This window comes from Triplophysa rosa, linkage group LG3 (genome assembly GCF_024868665.1).
Source record: "Triplophysa rosa linkage group LG3, Trosa_1v2, whole genome shotgun sequence".
In the NCBI taxonomy this organism is placed as follows: domain Eukaryota; kingdom Metazoa; phylum Chordata; class Actinopteri; order Cypriniformes; family Nemacheilidae; genus Triplophysa; species Triplophysa rosa.
In genome coordinates this window covers 9505638-9523024 of record NC_079892.1, presented here as the reverse complement: position 1 = coordinate 9523024, position 17387 = coordinate 9505638, and the positions used below count along the sequence as shown (strand labels likewise).

Here is a 17387-nt window from a genome sequence, read left to right as displayed (position 1 = left end):
TTATATCACCATGACATATGAGGCATTGATGTAGTCTGATGTGTTTCCTACTGATGTGGACAGACACACTCTGGTTTTCTCCACTGCAAAACACACAGAACAATCACACTGTGGTTATACCAACAATAGTAAAGAATAAAGAATTGCCAATGATAGGAACTTTCCATGCACTTAAAAACAAGTATCAAGCCTTAGTTTTGTGCCATTTTCGTTGTATCATAAGCATTAGGTCTGTAAACCCACCAGGTATAAGCGAGCAGCTCCTGTTCTTGACTGTGTTGCATTCTCTCAGAGCACTGGAATACTCAATTTGTTTGGCATTCATCTGGCACACCAACTGCAATCACATCATAGTCATTTCATTGACATTCATGCATTTGGCAGAAGTTTTTATCCAAACCAACTTACAGTGCATTTAAGTTTTACATTTTGTGTTCCCTGGGATTCAAACCAATGACCTTTGTGCTACTACAGTAATGCAAAGGAACGTTAGTGACACATTAGTTATGACATTTAATAAAACACTTCCAGCTGTGCGTTGAGGTAAAACGCTGAACACAAACGCAGAATTTATTTCTCTTACTTTGAATTGTTTTTCCAGGCGAGTCCTGCCCGAGGGTCCTGGTGTCAGGAGGTCATTAACATATCGATGAATGTGGCTTGATGGCACCTCTGTCTCTTTACTCAAAATGGCCTCTACTAGAGCATCATGGGTAAAAATGTACTGCTCCTGTAAGAACAGCACAGCGAGTGGGTTCGAGATGGAAACTTCACAGCAGTGTTCCTTTATGAAAATATTAAACAGCACATCTGGGTCACTCTATAGTTGTGGATCTCATGTTTGTGGTATATATAGTTCATATATTTTTAGCAATATAAAGCACCAATACTTACGTTTCCTAGGGGAAAATATTTTTAACAAAATATATGGGTTGGGAAAAAACACATCTGTTCAAGTTGCTCATTCTATTCTTTAAGTATGAAAATAACCTCAAATGTAAATTCATTTTATAAAACGGTTAGTTCCAGTCCTTGATTCTGATTGGTCAATAGCTGTGCTTTATTCACAATAATGCTATGACCGCTTCACCGAACGATTCTGCGTATCACTATGCACCCTTAGCAACCACCCCTAGCGACGTAAACGAAACATTCTGTTGCAGTTTACAGTTAATCAGGGACTATTCTTAGCCAGCAGAAGGAAGACTTAAGGGGGTCGCACACCAGACGCAGCGTAGCGCCATTGTTTTTAAAGGGGTCAAATGGCTCAAATACGTGTTTTTCTGTGTCTTTGGTGCGTTATAAGTTGCCCATGCATGTATAAGACAAGTAAAATTGCAAAAATTAAAGTGCCAGAACAAAAGATGCATTCTATCTAAAAGCGAATGCTCACCCAGACCTGCCTGAAACGCCTCGTGTAACCACACCCCCACAAATCTACATCAGTTAGTGGTATGAATTGACTAAGACCGCCCAAATGTATACGCAAGTAAGGTGGGAGTACCTGTCAGTACAATTGCTTTGGAACCTGATGTTCCAAATATGGTAAGAGGCGTTACATTTCGGTCACACGCTAGCAGTATTCGACCAATCACTAAGCACTGGTTAACTGGCCAATCATAGCACACCTCGCTTTTCAGAGCGATAAGCTTTGTAAAAAATCTGCGCGTTTCAGAGAGGCGGGGCAAAGAGGAGATACAAACATGGAAAATACAGCGTTTTTGAACCTTAAATCGTGTATACACATTGCATTACATCTAAAACAAACCATAAAATTCGTTTTAGCCGTGTCATATGAACCCTTTAAAAATTAACATATTGTTTTCTATGAGTGTACACATGCCGGCCGTCATTCGGCGCCATGCTGAGGCGCTTCGCTACAACTCTGGACGCTGTTCTAAGTCCTGCAGCGCCACTCGCATAATTTAATATTAAATTAGATGTTATTTGATTGAAATCATCTTTAATGAATAACTGGCTATACCATAAGCTGCAAGATGCATTTATCTGTTTGGGAGTAATGGAAAAACAGCGGATTAATACAGAAAAACTCTCATTTGTTACTCGATTCTACCACATTAATAACAGAATTGTCCTAGACGTGACGCTGCACGTCTCCGGTGTTGGATGACTTTATGTCACTCCTGAGGTTTCATTTTGTTGAAATTCAACAGACACTGGATTGAAATGGACACAATACAGTGTATTTATTATCTTGTACAGTAATAATTCAAGCAGACCGAAATGAACTGTGCTCACCTCTGTTTGAACTAGATAGTTCCGCTGTGTACGAATGTGCTTGAGGAAGCCCAGAATGTTAACTGTGCCTTCTTCTTGAATTTGTTTTAACATGCTGTCCAGCACTATGTAGGTTCCTGTTCGTCCGACACCAGCACTAAACACACAAAAAGTCATTTTACCACAATCTATAGTGTATTTAATATAATGTAAGACTTACAGTACAATAGGTTTAGTGAATAAGAAGTGTGCCCACCTGCAGTGTACGATCATTGGACCCATATCATCTGTTCTGTCTCTAGATGACTTCTTGACGAATGATAACACAGGCAGAACGTACGCAGGTACACCCATATCAGGCCACTGTGTGTAGTGGTATTGTATAACTGTTCTTTCATTAACACGACCCTTCTGAGAACCCTGTAAGACAGACAGACGTGGGGAAGATTCTAAGTAAACATCATCGATGAGCAATCAATAGTAATTGTCAAATTTTGAAGTAATAAAACAAATCAATCCTTGCCTTCTTTATGCTAGTGTTTCTGATGGTGAACGTTCTTTGGGTGTAGTGAGCCAGGACTTTTGTGTTCTTTGCAGTAACCAGAATAAATCCATACTCCTCCTGATTCTCCAGAGGCCAGTACTGGTCACACTTTCTCTGTTGAAAAATGGAAGATGAAAAATCAACATCACAGAAGATCATAATTTGTGATCTACAGACATCTTGCAATGTTCAACACATATTTATTGTTGTCCTGCCATTGATTCTTTGAAGGTATTTATTAAAGAGGTAGTTCACCCAAGTTCAATGTACTCATTTCATTTCAAACCTGCATGACGTTTTTTCTTCTGCAGCGCACAAAAGAAGATATTTTGAAGAATGTTGGTAACCAAACAACATTGGCCCCCATTGACTTCCATTGTATGAACAAAACCACCGAGACATTTCACATATCAATATCTTCTTTAGTGTTTCACAGAAGAAAGAGTCATATACAGGTTATGTAACACCGACTGCTGTGTAATAGCCCACCCTTCCGTTCTCCACCAGGTTTGTGATCATGACGATCACTCCCACATTTTGCTCCCAGACCATCCTCCAGAAATCCACTGTGCAGGACTTCAGGGGCCCTTGAGCTGCGATGTAAGTTTTTTGTTTGTTAAAACCCTAAAACAGAAGAACAAACAAGAGAAGAGTCCATTTTTAGTCAACTTCAGAGTTAGGATCATGTCAGGTTATAGTCCTAACAAAGTCTTAAAGGAACAGTTCACCCAAACATGAAAATTCTGTCATCATTAACTCAACCTCAGGTTATTCCAAACCTGCACACCTTTCTTTGTTATGTATAGCACAAACGAAGATATTTGAAAGAATGTGGGAAACTGAACAGTTCTGGGGCACCATCGACTGCCATTGTAGATTTTTTCCTACTATGGAGGTCAATAGTGCACCAGAACAGTTTGGTTCCAAACATTCATCCAAACATCGTTCTTTGTGTTCAGCAGAACAAAGATTTTTACACAGGTCTGGAACAACTTGAGGGTGAGAGAATGATGACAGAATTTTCATTTTTGGGTGAACTGTCCCTTTAAATAAAGATCAACTATCATTTCTCTAGCGAGCTAAATGGTTGTGCTTTGAGGAAGTCATGTTTCACTGATTAAATAATAATACTATTATCAAGACTTCCTAGCAACACTTCTACAAGAGCCCTCAACAAAAATGACAAAAAAACCAAGGTCTCTTACATCAACGTAGTTGGCGTTTATGTATTCCCCATCGCTCTTTCCATCTCTGTCTGTCAAGGGTGCGAGCCGCACTCTACTGTGGTCATCTAGAAGATGTAACAAATATTAATCTCTCATCATTCAACACTGTGGTTAAAGGTGAGACCAGAGATTCTTTTCCACTTTATCAGTGAATATGTTTTATGAATTTAATTGTTATATTTAATTATTACTATATGAATTTATTTTAGCCTTGTGACAAATAGCCCCGGTCTCCCCACACATTGAGCTTTCGTGAAGCTGAACATAAGTGGTTCTCACAGGCTAAAACGTTGACGTATCGATTCTTGCTCTTGTTCTCCGGATGGCTGGAAGTGTCTGTCGTGGTTGCGAGGTCGACAGTGCAGGACTGAACCTCCTGCGAAATAAACCAACAAGACTCCAGTACAGCATTTTGCCATATACACGGTCAAAGACTTTTCACAAGTGCAGACCACTGAGCATCAACAACACATGCTGAAGCTTTTCAAAGCAATATTAAATTAAGAGCATTAAAAGGGAGATATGGCTTACCTCGAAATATTCTTTCAATATCTAATGGGGGTGAGAATGCACAAAGCAAAGCAATGAAATACAAGACGTGGACAAATAAACATAATACAGCACAAAGCAAAAGCTAACAAAAGCTAACAGTCTGGATTATGTTTATTTTAAGCGTTTAATATAGACAGTTGTTTCATCTGGTCCGAAGTTAACTTCCGGTCTGTGTTCGGATATAACAATTTATTTAAAATTGAATTAATAATTCATATTAGTTTATATTAAATAAAAACTACTCAACAGTTATTGATTCTTCAGGTCTACCAGTTTGGGCCACATAACGTTTGTTTATGTTGTTGCCGCTGAAACCGCCTACGAACTAGATCGGTTTCTGTTCTGAATGCATATTGATCAATACAGTAATATGCTAGTGGGTCCCAAACTATGGGCCCCCGGTGGACTGTGGTGGTATTGCATGGGGGCCAAGGCTTGGGTAAAATCATTTTTTAAATATTTAATAAAAATATAGATATGAATTTTACTGTAGAAAGATTCATGAACTTATTATGTAGCTTCCATTACACACTTTGATGTCATTTGTAAATAGTATGCAGTGCCGTGAATTACAAATACAATATATTGTAGTTATTATCTCACCTTCACCAGGTTATGAGTAGCATTTTGTGATAGCCCACATGAAAAAATACTGCAGTATACTATTTAGAGTAAAGGGTAATACATTTTTGTGTACTGTAGTATGTATAATTACTATAGTATACTACACTGAATTGATAAACCGTATTAAATATTTACTATAGTAAGTTTTAAAAACAGAACAGATCTAGAAATCTAACTACAGTTGACAATAGTAAATACAACAGTATTTTATCATTTGGGAGTTGACATAATTCACACGAGACCCTTACAAACTATAGACCACTTCGGAAAATGTAAGCAACGCTGATCCAACGCTAATCCAGAAACACTTCCTGTTTCCGTTTTTTAACACTACACAAACGTTTGAACAAAAAATACAACCAACAGCACATTTATAACTAAATCAAAATGTTTAACGAATATATTTAAGATTTCATTAAGTAAAATTTAAAATGAAAAGAAATGTTGCTGCTGGACCAGTGTTTACATATTGCGAAGTGGTCTATATACAAAATTAATTTTGTATATAGACGGCACTGATTTCTGTCCTGTATTAAAACCGAATGTTTAGGAAGAATGTAGTGTTAAAAGTGTCCATTTTTTTCACGTGTAAAGAAGCCATGGTGCCTAACAAAGCCCTTTATAGGGCCTATTGCTACGTCTAACGTTTAAGACGTTAAGGCACAGGTTCTGTCATGAGTCTGTGCAAATATGAACTTTCTGAGAAACATTAGGAATACCATTATATATTCTCGAATCTTCCAACAGACAGAATCCAAGGCCACACTGTTATAAATCGGAAAATAAAACATTCAGACATACACATTTCTGTGCGCGCACACAAAAACTTTTTGCGTTTGTTTTTAGGAACACTCTTCATCATTAAGTTTAACCGCCTCATTTTGTGTCCAATTAAAGCGCGCTCAAATCATTTTTAATTATCTAATCAAGTGCAAATAAATTTATGTTATGGTGAGCAGGTTGCAATTTGACATTGATTGATGTTAATGAAGACATAATTCGATCTATAATTCGGTGTATTTTTATTATTTTTGCACCCGACTGCAATAGTGGCTCTCGCACACGTTACTGACCTAATTATTGCTGAAACACATTACCAACAACCTACGTTCACGCATGAATGGATATAGATGGTATTCGTGCCTGACTGAACCACATAATTCGTTTACGGAGATGTGTAGATGAAATGTTGATCTAAAACATCAGAAGACAGCTGTCCTTTGAAAAGAGTCAGAAGGGAGGGGCCGACGGCACACGCACCTCAAACTCTCTGGAAAATGAGTTGGTGTTGTGAAGTTCTGCCACGTGCTTCACAAACTGTTTAACCAACAGGGGATCATGTTCACCTGCAGGGCAGAACGCAAGCACAGAGTTACGACCAAAATAGCAGCGAAAGCATTTGATTGTGATCGTTATTTGAACAGAATTCTGGGATGCAGAGAATCACGCTCACGTTAAAGATAATGTGAAACGATCTGTTCGTGATCAGACTGAATTAATGTGCAGGTCTAGATATAATCAGGTCAAATGTGATGAAATGTAAAACTTTTTTGAGCGCTCCTCACTACCAAATGTTTATTATCTTTAAACAAAATAACATCAACGGGTTACTTTACACTAAAAAATGATGTGTGGTATTTACTTCAAATATTTTGGTATAAATATTACATTTTTTAAATATTTTCCTTCATAAATCACGTAAATTAGGAGATGTTTTCAAGTCTTATTACCTTAGTTATAGTAAGTCTTTTGATTAAATTGTATTTTTTATATTTTTTGTATATTTTTCTGTCAGGTGTTAGGAATACGTGAGTTAGAGATGTCGGGGAATGTTTGTGTGTGTTTGCACCTGGCTTTGAGAACTTTTCCCCCAATTTATTTCTCTTGGAAAAGTAGAAACTTGGGAGTTATTTTTCTTTATAAGGATAACTGAATAACCATCTATTTTGAATTAACTGATGCCAACCTAGCAATGTTACTGCTAGATTTAGCAACTTCTCTGACGGCCCTAGCAACTTTTTCTTCAAAAGGCACCTATCAAAAAAAAAGTTTCTTTAATAAAATAATAAAAAGTGGTCATTTTCCTTCAAAATTACACACAAAAATATTTTCTCTGTCAAACAAGCTGTGTCATATTTCGAAGGCTGCGTTCTCCGGAGGTCTGTTTTTCAGAACAGCAATCATTTCATTTCAAAGAAAGAAAGAAATCAAAGCGATCACGTCTCAAGTTATTTTACTTTAAAGACTTATAGGGGTATATTTGTAGCAATAGCCAACAATACATTGTATGGATCAAAATGATCGATTTTTCTTTCATGCCAAAAATCCTTAGGATATTAAATAAAAGATCATGTTCCATGAAGATATTTTGTACATTTTCTACGGCAAATATATAAAAACTTTATTTTTGTGGGTGGATGCCGCAAAATCGCAAACAAAAAACCCCACCCCTAAACATCACTCGCTGCCCGCACTTTGCGAATTAAAGTTTAGAATTTCAGCTTTCTGGATCATCTACTCTCCACAACATCATTTCAGTGGTAAGTCAGTAGAGAGCATTAAAACAAACCTGTATCTTCGTAGCAAACATCCTGCTACAACATCTCTGATGGACAAATTTAAAGGAAATTGTAATATTTGGATTTTTTTGCACCCTCAGATTCCAGATTTTAAAATAGTTGTATCTCGCACAAATACCACCCTCTCCTAACAAATCATACATGATGAAAAGCTTATTTATTCAGCTTTCAGATGATGTATAAATTTCAATTTTGAAAAATTGACCCTAATGACTGGTTTTGTGGTCCGGGGTCAAATATTTCCTTATGGAAAGTCCCCACAATGTACAGAAATCTAACGTGTGTGTGTATTACCTGTATGTCTGGGCTTTGGTGACGTGGAAATCACTCTGGAAGATGTGTTGTCTTCTATGTAAAAATGAGCAGTCTGAAAACATTTCCTGTAAATGCATTAAAACATCTTTTACACCAGCACTTCATGTAACCAGTACTGTTGACCGAATAGCATGTATAATGTACTCCACAAATCCTTTTCAGACATCAAGTTAACAAAAACACTTGAACAACCACACAAAACATCAGTTTCAGCTCAGAAAACTTTAATTATTTGTGTGTTTTTATGTCCTATCTACATACTGCATGTCCTAGAGACTGTACGCTTAAAACCCATGCACACTAATAAAATGATATTTAATCTAATCCACACACATTCCACTAAAACGCATTCTAACAGGATCACTCTACTTTTTTTTAACCCTGAATCTGTTTGGTTTAAAACGGCAACTCCTTGGAAGAGATTAGTGGCAACAAACTACGAAAATGGTTGAACAGATTACGCACTATGGCGTTTCAAGACGTCCCGTTAAGTGCGCATCTGTCTGCTCTTCAAATGAGCACCATGTAGCTACAGATGGACAAGCAGTCGTACACGCCCGCGTTCGCTGTGATTGAACCACCCACGGCCGCGCTAACATGGAATGAACACGAGTTGGTCGTGTTGAACATAATCACGCTGAGGTTCTTTCCTCAGCCGGACAGCGTGTGTTCCCTGCAGGCCCACAAACAACACATCAACATATTGGAGATTTAATCACCGGCTTCAAGATTACAAATTTAATCTCGCCGCAATCTTGATGATGTAACGACGTAAAGTCAACCGTGAGCGAGATGCCGAAGGGGGCCGAGACAGGAATGAGAAAGTACAATCTTATGCCACTAAACTGTTTACATGTGGAAAACATGCTGTTGATGGGATTGCCAAAGTTGCTTATTTCACGGCCGAGAATATCCGGCGGAAAACTAGATTCCAGACATTTTGGTGTTTATGCTGGAGAAAGATTATAGTGCAAATGACAAACATTTGAGATATTTGACATTTTTTCTTATCGTTTTTTCCAGTCTGGTGTAAATACAGTCTCACACACACACGGCACAAGCTTTCACGGCATGACTTGTTTATGTTGTTTCCCTTTAGGGTGGTCCCTCGCCCCGTGGGTGTGAGTTTGGGTCTGTGCCCAAGATTAGCCCCCCCCGTCACAGACACACAACACTCTCCTCATGGGGCCACAGCACAACACCCCCCTTATCGCCGATTGTTATGATTATGGATTAGTAACATTATGAAGGACATCAGGAGCAGCTGTCTCAAAGAAAATGTGTTTTGTTTTCCAGGCATTATGATCAAGTCAATGCATAACTATTGCCTATCTACATTGTACAAAAATTGTTTTGTCAGGTCACCTAATACAGTATGTGCTTCATCAATTACCTGCATTTACATAACCAAATTAATTCTAAATCTAAAACTTAAAACACACGCTAAAATGATTTTTAAGCTTGCATCAGAAAGAAAAAGACCCTTGGATATGTTTTATTTTGCAGTGTATGTTTGGTTATAAATAGACATTTTATTTTTAAATGTCCACATCTGCCTGAAGGGCCTATGAATTGAGACCCTTTTAAATGAAGCAATTGAATACAAACCAGCTGAGAAAATTCTATATAATAAAAATCTACAATAAAATCTGAATGAATACAATATAACTACAATCAAAGGCGACTTCAACTGTTTAAGCCAAAACAGTTTTTACCTCAAATTTATAATCATAAATGTATCTCTGTTAAATGATTAAAAACATAATGATGTTTACAAATGTTCTCACTTTATATATATATATATATAATTTATAATGTATAGACGGTTTCATCGGACACACGCGCCTGGCCCAAAGTTAACTTCCGATCTGTGTTTGGTTATAATATAACAATTTATTTTATATTTAATTTATATAAATATTTTATTGTTTATTTATTGCATTAAATTACAAAGTTCTACTCAACTTCCAGTAGACCTCAGCAAAGAATCAATAACTGTTAAGTTTGGGTCGCACAACGTTTGTTCATGTTGTTGTCGCCATTTATTTTTCAAACAATCCATGTTTTCGGTATATTTAAGACAACTTGATATACTGTAGTAAATCTACTTATATTAATAAATAATTCAAACAAAGTTGTTATACGTTTTATTTATTTGATGTGATTGATTGACTCATCATTTTTAATAATAATGAAATGCACTAGCATGTAATGTACACTAGGGTGAGGTCTTACCTCCAGTAGATAAAAATGCCAATGAGAACAATAAGAGCCAGGAAGGTGAGTGTGGAGACCACAGCCAGAGGAACTATAGCCTTCTTTCTCTCAATGATGCTCGCCAGGCCCACCCGCGACTCGTGACTGCTGTTACTGGCGTCTATGGGTAAGAGAATGCTCTCACTAAACATGATCAATTTATCAGACATTCAGTATGACATTCTATATGTAGAACTCGCAAAAAAATTATATATTTGATACAAGCGTCAACTCTATCTGCACACTGCAAATATCTCCTTATGCAAGCTTACAGTAGAGTAGATGCAATTCACATACCTGAGACTCATGTGGAGCTTTCACACTTCATGTCAAAAAACAAACACATTTATATAACGCTGAAACTCTAACACACAAAATCATAAAGTACCTTAGCCCTGGGACATGAAGTAAAAGACAAATATACTAACATGTTTAACTACTTTAAAAAATATAGCTCTTATATATAGATATTTATGCAGACGCCTTAAAGGAATAATCATTGTGGAATTAATGAAGTTGTTAATGCTAAAAATACAAATTCATGACGCTACTCCAACTTTACAATCTATCTTAAATCTTCCTCAAAACACATATTATCCTTTGACTAGATGTTGGTTCAAGTGCATTAGAAATATTATAGGATATCAGCTCAGTTTCTCTTTGACCTTAGAACAGATTTCTAATGGTGTATATAATGCACAACTTAATCTATTCCATCAGATATGTGTCTTGAGCTGGTCTGACACTAAGAGGCTAAAGAGTTCACAGGTCAACATTCATTGCAGACAAACACGTTTGAGAGATTAAGACCTGGCCTAGGGCTGTCTAACTTGACCTGCCATTCCAGCCAAAACATGATGCTGATACTGCCAGCTGTCACAAACTGCTGAGTAAATATAAGAGTTCTGCTGCCCTCTGCTGGATAAACAATGACATGATATGAGTTATCCCTAGGAGGTTGGAAATTAGTGTTAAAGACGCCCGTAGTCAATAATTTAATCCTTTAAAATGTATTTTGACAATCCATATTTTACAAAGAAACTGTTTTTGTTGTTGCTTTAAAATAGCTTGAATGTAACTCTACATGCTTGCTTTATTCAATATACGCAGATTCATGAATATGCAAATTAGCCTCTGCCTTCACTCAATCACACAAACTCCCATTACCTGAACTAGACTGACGTGATTGGTTATAATGTACTTTTGAGTAAAACAATTTGCACGTTTGAGACTGTTTTTGTAAACTGCAGTTTAAAGGAAAAAATACGTAAAACTAATATTATTGACTAATATTTTTTTAGGCCTACATGGTTTGTCTTCAAGCATATGAAAAAAAACACATAGACAATTTAACAGCATTAGGCGACTATTGCTGAGTTCCAGACACTTTGGATTTAGGATATTTCCCACCTCAACCCAGAAATAATTTCTGGAACCGTGCTTTTTTTAACGTTAATAAAGACTTGTTACTAAATACTTTTAATGTTACTTATTCCAGACATCAATTCCGGCTTTGATGTGGCAAATATCCTAAATCTGAGGTGTCTGGAATGCAGCGTAAGTCATAAAACAAGCCCTTCAAGCTCTTACTAAACCAGGACTAGGATCTCAAGTTTTATAATTGTATATTACAAAGTAACCATTATAAATAAAGGCTATTGTATCTAACAAAATAATAGAAATTATACACATATTTTATAACACCAGATAGGATAAACTTGTAAACTAACTCCACACACCTCTGGCTAAATGTGTGGTCAGTGGTGTGTTAGACTTGATTTGAGATGGAGAACGTGCCATTGCTATGTTTCTGGTGTGATGTGAGCATGGTTATGCACATTTTTGCGACAGACCACACATACAACATGCAACATGACATAGAACACAGGACTAGGGATTTGATAATGGGAGGTTTGTGGTTATGATGATGGTAACATTTTCATGGCTTTGCAGCAGCAAAGAGCCTGATAGGCTCTTTAAATCTCACCTTCTCCATTTTACTAACTTCTCACAAAAGACTTTCTGGATGAGATTTTGGTGGATTACGACATTCAGAATTCAACATACGTTCGTCATTCTTTAACCGTGAACCTTCTTCAGGAACCTTCAGTGATCTTGCTCAAGCTTAGCTAAGTCACGAAGCACCTTCATGTTCGGATATTCAGCGGTCAAGAGCTTTACCTGCCACCGGTTCCTCCTCTGAATTCCTCTCAGTGCGCTCTGGGATACTGAAGTCTGAAGATGTCTCATTATCAGTGAGGCCTTCTCCTGATCCACTCTCTTCTTCTCCACCTTCTCGTACAGTCCAGGATGGGCTAGGGCGCAAGGTGACCCTAAAGTCCGTCGCTAGGTTCTCACCCTCAAAGTAGAAGGAAGAGGAGTGCTCCTCGTTCCCATCGTTCGTCTCATCAGTAGGCACCTCTGTAGGTGAAGCTGTGGGGATGTACGGAGCGGTACTCCCGTCTCCTGAGGCGGAGCTCTGACCCCAGTCCAAATCCAAAACCCAGCCGGAGGCACTGCTATCCAACTGCCCATCTGCAGAGTGTATTGGCACGGTGCTGGATTTTGGAAAGGAGGTGGGCGCAACAGTCGGGGGCACCGCTGGAGCGAGAACAGAGATGGATTCGGGAGTAGAGGTCAGCGCAACTGTCGGGGGCACCACGGGACTGGGCACGGTGCGGGATTGTAAAGTAAAGGTGGGTGCAATGGTTTGAAACTCAGTGGGAACTGGAGCATCCTGGGACCGTCCAACTGCTTGACTTGTAATGGCACTGATGGGAGCTGTAATATAAATGTTGAGGTCAGTAGAAGGCTTTATAGCAAACACAGAAGATGAGAAACTAGCCTCGGGACAGTGGTCCATGTCTGTGTCGCTGCACAGAGGGGTACCAGCGCTGGAGGTGGACAAAAACAGACTACCACAAGGGGGCTGTACCCAGGTAGAGGAGGGCAGCAAGACGTTATCAGAGGCATGCAGAGAGATTTCACTTGAGGTGTGTGATGCATCTTGGGTAAAAGTAGGAGCAACCAGAGATGACTCTGGAAGCAGACTAGAATCCCCAAGGGTACCTGAGAGAGATGCGGTCGGGTCCTGGGTCGTCGCCATCTGAGTGTAGTCGCTAGTGACCGGAACTGAAGGCTGGAGATGCGTAACTATGCTCAGCAGGGAGACTGTACTTGAGGATTCGGAGAGGCGTGGGAAGTCGTGTTCAGAGCTCGACACTGAACCAGTCGCTTCTGGTAACGTTTGGACAGGCCAAGTACCTCTACATTGGGGGTCAGTCGAGACGGACCCAGACATAACATCATCATCACCATCATCATCACAGCCACCACTAGAGACAGGCTCTACGTCCGAATAAGACACGACGGGGAACAGGGTGGGGTAGGAAGGGGAAGGGGTGATAGACTGTGCATGACCAGACACCTTGGGTGAAACAGTGTACGGGGCGTCCCAGTCAGGGATGAGCTCAGACTCAGACAACACACTGCTGGGGGATTGGGAGGGGGAGACAGGACTCGCATACACGTGGGACAGAGTGTCAGATACAGAGGGGGCGCTCTCACCATTGAACACCGGCTGGGTGGTCTGCGGCAGGACGGTACTGAAAGCAGTGGTTGGAAAAGGCAAGCTAGGAGTTGAAGGATGTAAGATGACCTCCAAGGAAGAGGAAGTTGATCCCTTTGGGATTTCACTAGGACTTTCTAATGGGGCTACAGTCACTGAAGTCTCACCATATTTGTCCGAGTCAGTGACAGGTTGAGGCACTTCCTCAACCTCAATAACCTCAGTAACCTCAGTTATGTCTACCGAAGCCAATGTTATGCTTATTTCAGGGGTGATGCTTGTTATGGTTGATTCTGTAAAAGTGCTTTCACTCTCATCCGACTCTGAGGACACAATTATTGCACTATCGTCCGATCTATCGATGTGTATATCTGAGCTGGTGGTTATGATTGGGGTGATGGTAGGTTGGTCGGTATATATCACTGTAGGTTCTTCTGTATATGCCACTGGAATATAATGACGATCTTTTGTCTGGGAGTCATCTACTGGGATTTGCCTTTCATAAGCCTTTGGTGTTGTTTTAACATCAAACAATGGATAGGTGGGTCTCTCTGGTGTAACTCTTGGATGGACCGTGGTGGTTTGGACGGGATATGGAAGCTGATTTAAGTCTGGTTTGACCAAAAAGGGCTTGATGTGATCATTTTCCTGAAAAGAGAGAGAGAGAGAGAGAGAGAGAGAGAGAGAGGGGAACAGAAAGAAAGGCAAAGTGTTTATAATTTAGCTCAACTGTAGATGGTTTGTCCTTAAATATGCACAACTTAGCATTGTTAAATTTACCTCTTCATCATAGTCAAATAATTCAGGGTCAAGCTCCGTTTCTGAAAATAAGACAAAAATAAAAAAAAGTTAAAACACTGTATAGCCAAAGGAATCCACTCCTAAGCTGTAGATATGCGTTTTGTCATTTTTTACACTTTATTTAAAGCCTACTTATATTATATTTTATATAATGTACAGCTACAGAAAAAATGTTGAGATCATTTTTAAATTATTTTTTTCTGAATTCACTATGGCTAGGTAAAATGACCATTTTTGTTTCGTTCTGTGAACTACAAACAATATTTCTCCTAAATTTAAAATTAAAATATTGTTTCTGCATTTATTTGCAGAAAATGAAAACTGTAGAAACTTATATTAACAAATACTGTAAAGAAAACAAGTTCATATTCACTTTTAAGCAATACAACAGTAATATTTGTACATGTATTTAGGAAAAGTTCAAAAATCATTTCTATGTGATAAACTCGATTTTGATGTCTAGTCATGCTGTCAGTCTTTCACATTGCTATTGGAGGACTTTGTGTCACTCCTGAGGTTTGATTTTGGACAGGAATAGCCACTATACATCTAGAAATGATGATGAAATGAAAATTTAGAATGGTCTCTTAATTTTTTCAGCGGCTGTATATTACATTAATACATACAGTAAGAATATCAAATGTTGTAGAAGTATTGTTCATTGCTAGATCATGTTAAGTAATGCATAAACTAATGTTAACTAATACATCCTTATTGTTAAGCGTTACCTTTTTAATATAACATTCATTATATTGTTACGAAGACACTATTTTATTGTAATGATGGCCAACCATATATAATATAAAGACGTTCACAATCTGCACACACAAACACACATCTTCAGCACACCTAAAAACCAATTCACATTTATATTTCCTTCCATAGTTAAAATTCAAAGAAATTCTCATGCTGGTTTTCAATGTGTACACAAAGCACATGCCTTGATAGAAACTGGTATGCTCTGTGAATATGTTGCCATTGGGAATTGAGAAGAAAGGAAAAGTCAACCACACAACCAGAGACCTTACATCAGGTCACTCTTATACAAAGAGTACATAAAGGGACATTCTCCGGGTCAAAGGGTCATTTTCTAAGTACATACTTATTCAATAAAAGCATTTTTTCACACAGCAGGAAAGTTGGACACCTTCATGCACTACAGTGGCTCCCAGCACACAAGAGTAGAGAGAGGTTATAATCTTGTGCAGACTCTTACCTGTCGTATGGGTCAAACTCATTGACACAAAATGATGTAAAGACCCCAGAGATTTCGTGTTATCGGTTTGTGAAGCATGGAAATATTAAAATAAAGGCAGAAAATGTGTGATTCCATAAAGCCCCTATTCCACGGATTTAAACCTAAATCACCTATAGTTTCACAAACTTTATTTTTTCATTTCTGTCATCATTTACTCACCCTTGTCATTTCAAATCTGTATGACTTTCTTCCTTTCGTAGAAAAAAAGATATTTTGAAGAACGTTTTTAACTGGCACCCATTCACTTGCATTGGCTTTGTTTCTACACAATCAAAGTGAATGGGTGCCGGCACTGTTCGGTTACAAACTTTCTTCAGAATATCTTCTTTTGTGTTTTGCAGAAGAAAGAAAGTCATACAGGTTTGAAATGACAAGAGTAAATGATGACAGAATTTTCATTTTGGGTGAACTGTCACTTTAAGGAATTAGAAACGTGTGACAGTTTTAACATGACTACACATCTATCCATTGACACTAAATTATGATGCCACGGGTTTTCAACGAGACAGATTAGTTTATTATGAATCAGTAAGAAAAATACAGATGTGCCAACATTGCAGTGTATTAACAAGGCAAGAAATCCACTGCGAGTGGTAAATCACAGGACTTAATGCTCATGAAACATAAAAACATGCACTTCCTCATACTGAAAAATCTGCATATTAACAACACAAAAAGTACAAGTGATTTGTAAGACAGAGTACAGAGCACAATGTTTGTATACATATGCACCTGAAACACATATAAAATACACAAAGTGATGACACAGAGAGAAAAGGAAAAGTAGGTACATGAAATCTTTTAACAAGAAGACAAGATAAGACTCACAACCAAAGAACCCAAAAGCTGTTACGTTAAACGCAAGTCGCATCATTTGGCCAATGAGAATAAAATGAAACAATACAGGACTGTTTGTCGTCAAGTGGTGAAACCGACATAAAAGACAAGAGTGTATTTATATAAAATATTAAAGCCTAAAATTAAAATATATTAAAAAGTGAGAAAATTACACAAAAAATTGCCATAGATTAGGTCCTTGATTTTAAGTTGACTGCATTGAAAACTCATCTAATGTTTCATTTAAAGACTGGTTTGCAGGGGTCCACCTACAATCTGAAACAATTCTGTTTGTCCTATGTGGAAAACTATGTAGGGCATGTGTGTTTTTAACTCATTGTCCACGGATGCGAGGGCGGCGGGCGCGATTGCTCTTACCGGGATCATCCAGGGGAATGTCCACCAACAGCTGCTCGCTCACTCTGCCATACAGACCGTTGGTGCACACGGCAACCACCTGCACCATGTAACTGGTGTTGGCCAGCAGGCCCTGAATGATTGCCCCCTGGTGGTAAAACAAACAAACAAAAGCATCATAAGGGCCGGGGTGATGTCTACTGCATAGAAAAGTGTACTTGTCACTTTCATT

At 38.3% G+C, this 17387-nt stretch overlaps 1 protein-coding gene across 5 annotated transcripts in view; it reads right to left on the bottom strand.

Moving 5' to 3' along the window:
- ptprz1a (protein tyrosine phosphatase receptor type Z1a) overlaps nt 1-17387 on the bottom strand; it is a 47737-nt gene that overhangs the window by 3482 nt on the left and 26868 nt on the right. Inside the window, exons 10-26 of one of the 5 annotated variants that reach the window (XM_057329069.1) lie at nt 17177-17303; nt 14683-14723; nt 13404-14550; nt 12516-13115; nt 10314-10455; nt 8058-8143; nt 6445-6530; nt 4540-4560; nt 4288-4384; nt 3988-4073; nt 3272-3406; nt 2762-2896; nt 2495-2658; nt 2260-2395; nt 584-730; nt 244-337; nt 10-83 (exon numbers count right to left, since the gene is read on the bottom strand). In XM_057329069.1, coding sequence (XP_057185052.1) covers nt 10-83; nt 244-337; nt 584-730; nt 2260-2395; nt 2495-2658; nt 2762-2896; nt 3272-3406; nt 3988-4073; nt 4288-4384; nt 4540-4560; nt 6445-6530; nt 8058-8143; nt 10314-10455; nt 12516-13115; nt 13404-14550; nt 14683-14723; nt 17177-17303 — 3318 coding nt within the window. Of the gene's footprint in view, nt 1-9; nt 84-243; nt 338-583; nt 731-2259; nt 2396-2494; nt 2659-2761; nt 2897-3271; nt 3407-3987; nt 4074-4287; nt 4385-4539; nt 4561-6444; nt 6531-8057; nt 8144-10313; nt 10456-12515; nt 14551-14682; nt 14724-17176; nt 17304-17387 lie in introns of all 5 variants that reach the window. The other 4 variants (XM_057329067.1, XM_057329070.1, XM_057329071.1 and 1 more) reach the window with 4 other exon arrangements.